We start from the raw sequence: 9,202 nt of genomic DNA on the forward strand, positions 1-9,202 counted from the left end.
CTTGTCTCATATCTATCCGCCCCACAATCTTTGCATTTGTCAAGCAAAGCATCATCTTTCCAAAATAGCATACATTCTTCAGGACATTCATCAATCTTTTCATGCGGTAACTGAAGACCTTTAACTACTTTTTTGGTAGTGTAGAAACTTCGGGTCATGATATTATCATCGGGGAAAGATTCCTCAAGGAACGAGGCAATGCCATCAACAGCAAGAAATGGCATATTAAACTCACATTTCAAGGTAACTAGCCTAGAAGCGGCTTTTAACAATGTCATTCTGCTTCCTTCATACTAGGGTTTTTCTGAGGCTTTTAACATGTCAAGAAAGGCTTTTGCATGTGGGTGTGGCGGTTGTTCTTCACAAATGGTTGTATGGTCATCACTATTAAAAATAGTGGAATCCATAGCATCAACAACCATCTCTCTATATGGGTTCTAATCAATTTGTATTTGTTGGGTGTGAGCTTGTTCATGAATTGGAGAATATGCTTCTCCATGCGAAATCCAATTGTAATAATTTGGCTTAAACCCGTTTATAATGAGATGTTCTTCTACTACAATGTCAAGCTGGTATTTCAGGTTTTTTCATTTGGCACAAGGACACCTAAGTTTTTTGTCTACCAAGTCATATTCATCTTGTTATTTAGCAAATTCAATAAACTCGCTAACACCCTTTATAAATCTAGCGGTAGGACGTCTTTTCTTATTGGAATTGTCTAATCTTCCTTCATACATCCATGAACGTTCCAATCTCTTCATTTTAATCTAAAGAAGACCCCACAATAATTTAAACATTTTTAAAAAATAACAATAATATTACATACAAAATTTTCACATTATACTCCACATTATACAATAAACATATGAAAATAATATATAAATATTGTCAATAAGTAATCCATCTTCGAATGGGGTCCTTATCACTCCAACCTAAATCCGTCAATGTACGTTTCAAGTCACTAGCAAACACACTTGTAATTTATTAATGAGAAAAAAATTCGGCAGCAATTCCCTTCAATTCTCCAAATACACATCAATGTAGAATAAATAATTACTCCACATATACATGTATTCGGAGAACATTAAAGGGATCGCCACCAAACTCATTCCTCATTAATAAATCACAAATACGTGTTTACTACCTAAATGACTTGAAACGTAAAAAGACAGTCCCAAAATGGGGACTATTCAAGAATTACTCCTAATGAGTACAACATCAAATCAAACTAACACTAATTTAAAGTTTAAGATAAACAACAACACTTGGTACTAAATTAATTAAGTCAATCAATAGCACAATTCAACAACATAATAAAGGTTTCTATCCTAGAGTCCGTAGCATAATTTGAATTAAAATTAGTAAATTTAAAAGGTAACTGGTAAGAGGAGGTTACCTAATCAAGTAAAAGCAAAAATGAAAAGAAAACAAGAAGCAACAGCTACCGCGGACAGTGGTGCTCATCCACGCGGTGACAACCCTGGAAGGAGAACAGAAAAACAAAAAAAACAGGGTTATTCAACCTCAATTCATCAATAACATGAATTATCAAACTAAATTTATCAAAATCAAGTGCTAAAGAAGGCTCCACTTAGGTAATAGCTAATTTCTCTTAATCCAAAATACGGTTCCACTTAGCTCATTCCATTAATGCAAAAGACAGTTTCACTTAGCTTAATACTAATAATAATAAGATGGTTTAATTAGTAATAATAATAATAATAATAATAATAATAATAATAATAATAATAATAATAATAATAATAATAATAATAATAATAATAATAATAATAATAATAATAATAATAATAATAATAATAATAATAAGACGGTTCCACTTAGCTTAATACTAATAATAATGAGACGGTTTCACCAAACACAACCCATGACCCACCCAAGGCCACCCACGACCCACCCCACCCACGGCCCACCGCCACCCATGACCCACCGCCACCCACGGCCGACCAAACCATCACCCATAACCCTAAACCTAAACACAAATCTCCTTAATCATTCCCTTTTAATTCAAACACAAATTAAACTAAATCTAACTACAAATTAATGTAACATACTAACTACAAACAAATCTAACAAACTAACCACAAATTAATCCAACTAACTACAAATTAATCTAACAAATTAAACAAATTAAACTGAAATTAAAAAAAAAACTAACCTAATTAAATAAAGTGACGGAGGCAGTGAGAACGGTGGCCACGGCGGTGGAAGTGGTGGTGTGGTTGCGTGGTTGTTGGTCGTCTTCTTGTTCGTCGCTGTCGCCTGTCGATTTGCTTTTTTTTTTTTTTTCGAAACAGTAAAGCAGGAGAGAGGGGAGCCGGTTTTCTATAAAGCAATTTGGCGATCGAACTTCAGTCGCCAAATTAGATTCCCTTTTTAAAAAAATCAGTCGCCAAATTAGCGACTGATTTCAGTCGCTAATTTTTTAATCAGTCGCCAATTTGGCGACTACCAGTATCAGTCGCCAAATTTCGGTCGCCTGTTTTAGTTTTTCTTGTAGTGTTATGGGACCCTACTGTGTTTGAAGTTAATGTGAAAGATATGACTGCCCAAGCCATACATTCTGTAGTGTATGATAAGCTCAGGAGAAAAGATTTTTGGTTCACCTTGGTCTATGGGTTTAACAAAGCTGCAGAGAGGGAGAGCCTCTGGAGTAGTATTAGAACCTATCATAGGACTCTCATTGGTCCTTGGATGGTTTGTGGGGACAATAATGCTATTATGGCTCATAATGAACGGATTGGAGGGGCACAGGTTTCACGAGCTGATGTTCTTCCTCTGTCTAAGGTTACTCAGGATTGCCATTTGGTTGATCTTAAGGCAACTGGTGCCTTTTTTACATGGAATAACAAACATAAAAGTAGAGAGAAGGTGTATAGTAGACTTGACAGAGTTTTGATAAATGATGAATGGATTAATACTTTCCCTGATAGTGTGGCAAATTTCCTCCCTGAGGGGTTATTTGACCACTGCCCGTGTCTCATCACCTTGGAATGCCTACATCAGCAGCGTCCTAAATCCTTTAAGTATTACAACATGTGGGCACTCTCTAAGGATTTTGATCCAGCTGTTAGTAACTATTGGAGGACTATAGTTCAGGGGACCCCTATGTTTAGAGTGGTCACCAAACTGAAGATGTTGAAAGGAGAACTGAAGAAGCTTAATAGGGAGCAGTTTAGTGACATTGAAAATTTATCCAATGTTACTAAACTAGCACTTAAAGATATACAAATGAAGTTGGTTCAGGATCCTTTGAATAGTGCACTTTGTCATGCTGAAAACGTTTGTGCTGTAGAGTTGGGAGAGTTTCTAAAAGCTAGGAACATGTTCCTTCGTCAGAAGGCTAAAGCAGCTTGGATTGCAGAGGGTGATGAGAATACTTCTTATTTTCACTCAGTGATCAAAAGACGTAGGAGCCAGAATAGGGTGTACAAGATGAAAGACATGAGACAGCAAGATTGTGATTCTAATGGTGATATTAAGACTGCTTTTGAAGAGTTTTATAAATCCTTGCTAGGAGAGTAAACCTGTGACTCATGTTAATCAGGCAATTGTTAAGATGGGTCAGTGTCTAACTGATGAACATAGATCTACTTTGTTAGCTCCTCTTTCAGACACTGAAATAAAGAGGGCTATGTTTGATATTCCTGGTAACAAAGCACCAGGCCCTGATGGTTTTGGAAGTCAATTTTTCAATATGCCTGGCATATTGTTGGTCATGAAGTGTCTACTGCTATCAGAGATGCTTTTACTAAGGGGAAGGTATTGAAGCAGTGTAATAATACTGTGATTAATTTGATCCCAAAGGTAGAAATTCCTGAGAATGTCAAGCAATTTAGACCAATTGCTTGTTGTAACACTGTTTATAAGTGTCTATCTAAAGTAATCTGCAATAGATTGAGAGACATATTGCCTGATATTGTAATTCCTTCACAGAGTGCCTTCATAAAAGGGAGGGACATTGTGGGGAACATCTTGATTTGCCAAGATTCAATAATGTTGTATAAGAGGAAAGCTTGCTCTCCTCGACTGTTGATGAAATTAGACCTACAAAAAGCATACAATTCAGTAGAATGGGAGTTTGTTCATGAAATGTTGGATGCTTTAGCTTTCCCTCCTCAAATTATTGAACTCATTATGCAATGCGTGACTACTCCATCCTACTCTATAGCTCTAAATGGTGAGACTTTTGGTTTCTTCCAAGGGAAAAGAGGTTTGAGACAAGGAGACCCATTATCTCCTCTTCTCTTCACTATTTGTATAGAGTACCTCAGCCGGATTTTGGGGGTGATACATAAGCACAGGCAGTTCAGGTATCATCCTCTCTGTAAGAGCATTGGGTTGACCCACCTATGCTTTGCAGATGATCTTATCATGTTTTGTAAAGGGGATATGAAGAGTATTGAGCTACTGTTAAATGCTTTTAGGTACTTTTATAAGGCTTCTGGTTTGGTGATGAATTAGGATAAGTCCAATTTCTACTGTAATGGCATGGCAGAGCAATTGATTAAAGAGTTAGAGGCTGAGACTGGTATGAAGCCTGCCAAGGTTCCTTTTAAGTACCTGGGGGTAAATGTTTCCCCTAAAAGACTCTCGGTGCTGGATTGTCATTGTTTGGTGGAGAAACTGGTTGATAGAATCAGGGGTATAGGGGCTAGGAAGCTTGCTTACTCTGGTAGACTGGTTCTTGTTCAATCAGTCCTAAGTTCACTTCACTCGTATTGGGCTAGGATCTTTATAATCCCTAAAACTGTCATTGCCAGGATTGAAGCTGTGTGCAGACGTTTTCTTTGGCATGGTGCTGAGTAGTAAGAGGGGCCAGCATTGGTGACATGGGATGCTATTTGTCACCCTTTCAAACAAGGAGGGCTTGGGATTAAAAAATTGTATGAATGGAATATTGCAGCCTTGGGAAAATATGTTTGGTGGATTGAGCAGAAAGCAGACCATCTATGGGTGAAATGGGTGCATTGAATCTACATAAAAGGGGTGTACTTGGAGGGATTATGAACCATCAATTAACAGTAGCTGGGCTTGGCAGAAGATTTGCCAAGTGAAAGCTATCCTTCATTAATTCTTCTATGGCACTATGGGCAGACTGAATGAGAATTATACGATCAAGTAAGGTTACCAGTTCCGTAGGCCTGATATAGAGAAAGTTAAATAAGCGCCTTTGGTGACAGTCAGATGGATATTACCAAGACACAGATTCTTTGTTTGGTTAATTGCTCAGGAGAGGCTTTTAACACAAAATAGGCTTCAGAAAATGCAGATCACTCAGGATAATTTATGCTACCTGTGTGGTTTGGTGAAGGAAGATCATGAGCATCTTTTTTTTTTTAATTATGATTATAGCAGGAAATGCAGGGACCTGGTTCACTACTGGTGCCCTGTTCAGTTACCTGAAAATCGTTGCTATGAATGGTGGCTTAAGTGGAGATCCAGAAATCAGGCGAGGAAGAAGCTGATAGCAGTTATACTGGCTGCTTTGATGACTAACATATGGTGGAGCAGGAACAAATGTAGGATGGACATGATACTCACTAGGCCTGAGATGCTAGTTAGCCAGGTCCATAATAAAGTGAGAATGAGACTTAATAGTGTTAAATTTGTAAGCAACATTAGTAAGGTTATGAGTTGGAAAGACATGATATGTAAGAATTAGGGTAAGTATAGTGCTTACCTTAAAAAAATGTTGTACGGGACATGGTTAATTATTCTAATGATAAGCTTACTTCCCCCTCCCCCCCCCCCCCAAAGAAAAAATCACTTTGGTAAAGGGTAGGGTTACTTCAAACTTCTCAAGTATGTCACAAAACTTGGCATACTTGAAGTTTTCCCTACTTTTTATTGATCTTGAGGGGTAAGGAATATGGGTAACAAGTTGAGAATCGGAGAGTACCTTTGGAGGGTTTGATTTCTTTGTTACCTTTGTGGTGGGTTGCAAGAGCACTTCTTCGGTAACATCTTCACCCCCTTCTTCCTCACAAGGTAGATCTTCAACTAAGACATCAACTTCCTTTCCCATTTGTACTCCCCCACTTGAGGATTCTTCACATGTCTTCTTCCCCTTCTTCGCTTCACTTACCCTTGTCGGTTGTGTCATCGGTGGGCTTTCTTTCCACCATTCATTTCCGCCCTCTTTCTCTTGGGATCTCATCAACCTCTATCTTAAGGTGCTTGTAAGGATCATAAAGCTCTATTCCATTTCTCAAGACCACCGCATCAGCTTGGTAGCTAGTAGAAGCATCCTTGGAGATTTGCCCTTAAGCTAACAAGCCACCGGGTGGCCTATGGGCGTTAGCAAGAGCATGAGCGTCCAATCAGGCCTCTGATTCTCTCATTTCCTTTTGGTGGGCAATTCTTTGGTTGACATTTTCTTATTGACTAGCCATCTTGAAATTAACCAAGTATTGGCTATGTTGCATTTGCATATTTTTCAACATCTTCATGATTTCACCTTGGGAAGTGTCAGCCATAGGTTCTTGATAGGGTTGATTAGCAATGGGTAAAGGGAACCCATAATCATTCCGAGTGTTGGGACCTTGATTGTTGTTGTAGTTTTGTCCCCCTTGATAGTTCCCTCTAGGACCATGGTTGTTGAAGTTTGATCCTTGCCCTTGTTCTTGGAAGCCTTGAGCAAACCCTTGATTAGCTTGGTTAGTTTGGTTCCCTTGATAGAACCCTTGATTGTTTTGGTTGCCTCCAAAGTCTTGGTACCCTAGAGGTTTGTTCCCAAAGTTTTGGTTTTGATTTCTGGTGTTGTTTCTTTGATTAGGATATCCACCTCTAGGTAGAGAAAACCCGGGTGGTTGGTATTGGGCACTTGTTGTTGAAGGTGTTGTGGGTTTTGGACATTGATGCTCTTGTAGTTAAAATTGGGGTGGTTTCTCAAACCCGGATGATAGTAATTTGTGTTTCGGTTATAGACATTGATATTGTTATAGGGTGGTCATGGTGGTCTCGTGTTATTGTTATAGCTTTGAAAAGCATTAACATCTTGCATGTTGTCTTCATACCCCACATTATAAGAGTTGTTGGCAGACACATCAAAGGTGTGACCCTGTCCTCCACATAGCTCACAAGGAACACTTTGATCATTTCTTCCATTGGTGGACCATGGGATCCACTAGCTTGATGGACTTGGTTTCTTGTCAATTGCTCAAACTTCTTGGTGAGAAGGTCAAGCTTGGTATTTGTCTCGGCATTTGCATTAGAAGTGGTTTCCTTAGGATATCGGCCATTGTTCCTAAGCACATTTCCCCTGGAGCCGTACTTGGCCTCCGAATCCACCATCTTCTTGATTAGTGCCATCCCTTCGTCATCACCCAAATGGTCGAATCCCCCTCCCGCGGAGACATTCACCATTTCTTTAGTTCTTGGCAACAAGGTTTGGAAGAAGGTTTGGGTGACATACCAATCCGAAATCCCGTGGTGAAGACAACTAGCGATAAGGTCTTAATATCTATCCCATGCCTCACCCAAATATTCTCCATCCTCTTGTTAGAAAGTGTGGATTTAATTTTGAAACATGACGGTCTTGGATGATGGGTAGTACTTGGCCAAGAATGCCTTGGCTAAGGCTTCCCATGTCATGAATTTGTCCGGAGGGTGAACATTCACCATCGGTCTGCCTTTCCCGTCAAGGAGAATGGGAACAACATCATCCTTAGTGTATCTTCGGATAACCCATTCTTTTTCATCATAGCGACCTTATTTTTGAATTTCCTTAGATGAGCATGAGCATGTTCTTCGATACGACCCCCGAACAAATCTTTTTCTACCAACCCAACTTGGGTGGGGTGCATCTCAAAATTGTTGGGAGCCAAAGTGCCAAAGTTGATGGGGTTGCAAGCATCATTGTGGTTGGGACGGTTATGGTCATGTAAAGCCATTGGTGGTGGGGGATTGGGTATATGAGGGTGTGGTGATTGAGGTGGCATTGGAATTGGGAAGTCATGAAACGGATTTTCTATTAGAGTCTCAATCGTGTTGTTTGGTTGTAGTTGGGTTGTGGTTTCAAAGATTGGTTCTGTGAGTGAGTTTTATTGGTCTATGGTTGCTTGAGGATAATTTCTAACTCTTGCAATAGTCCTTGTCCGTAAGGTTTGAAAGAGCCTCTCGGGATCGGAGTTAAAGAGCAAAGCTTGATGGTTCCTCCTAGGCATGCACTCGATAAACCGTTAGTCTCCTAGTGTTTTTACACAATAGGGAAAGGCAAAAATCACACACTCTACAATGAAGAACACAATTACTAAAGCAAATAAGCAAGTGAGCTAAGACTGAATCTAAGACCTTTAACAAACTAAATATAACCTAACGCCATCCCCGACAATGGCGCACTTTGATGAGTAGAAAAATATTGCAAGTCGTCTTTCCCACTTATCAAACAAATTTGTAAAACTCGATACCTAACTAGTAAAGCTTAGCAAGTCGAGGTCGATCACAAGGATGGTTGGGGTTTCTATTTAATTTGATTTAGGTCTAGTTTAGTCGAGTAAAAGAGGATGTGAGGTCTAAATGACTAATATGAGCAACTAAAACAAAGACAACCTAAGGTGTAGACGATTAATATTAAAGCTAGGGAAATCGGGTTCCCCTAAGTGGGTAATGGTGAATAAAGGGTAAACAATTGGGCAAAGGGGTAGAGTTTAACTTAGGTAAGAGGTCCAATGTCTTGTCCTCCCTAAAGATAGACACATAACTTTCATCAAGCGTCAAGTCTCTACTTAATCAAGCTATGAAAACACCCTACAACTTTCATTTATAGAGCACTTAAGAAAATAATGAGGAAAGGTGAGAGCTTTCACTCACACAATTCCACAAACACCTTGTGTGCACGAATAAGTAAGTCAACAATTCTACCCCAAACCCAACTATTGATTACCCAAATTACACCAATAATTTCCACTTAGGACCCCCCTAAGCCCTAGGGGGTCACTACTCACACATCATGTTCAAGCAAATGTAAACAATTGGTGAAACACAAGTAAACATGGTGGAAAACATAATATAAATTATAACAATAACAAAGAGGGAAATAGAAATGTAAACAATTGAGATTAATACAATAAAAAGATGAAAAACTGTACCAACACAATGAAAGATTGAGTCTTGGATTAATAAAAAGAAGAATTTCTTCAAAATATTATATTACAATGCAATACCCAAATGTAAACTATTG

The 9,202-nt window shown here is 38.9% G+C and overlaps 1 protein-coding gene across 1 annotated transcript; it reads left to right on the plus strand.

Moving 5' to 3' along the window:
• The first annotated feature begins 2,559 nt into the window (after nt 1–2,559).
• Nucleotides 2,560–3,543, plus strand: LOC141607842 (uncharacterized). Its single transcript, XM_074427190.1, has one exon. The coding sequence runs from the start codon at nt 2,560–2,562 to the stop codon at nt 3,541–3,543; it is 984 nt and encodes a 327-aa protein (XP_074283291.1).
• The last annotated feature ends 5,659 nt before the right edge of the window (nt 3,544–9,202 follow it).

The sequence above is a fragment of the Silene latifolia genome, chromosome 10, assembly GCF_048544455.1.
Source record: "Silene latifolia isolate original U9 population chromosome 10, ASM4854445v1, whole genome shotgun sequence".
Classification (NCBI taxonomy): domain Eukaryota; kingdom Viridiplantae; phylum Streptophyta; class Magnoliopsida; order Caryophyllales; family Caryophyllaceae; genus Silene; species Silene latifolia.

Bases quoted from the DNA above. Each gene is read 5' to 3' on its own strand.
- LOC141607842 (XM_074427190.1), top strand. From the start codon at position 2,560: ATGACTGCCCAAGCCATACATTCTGTAGTGTATGATAAGCTCAGGAGA.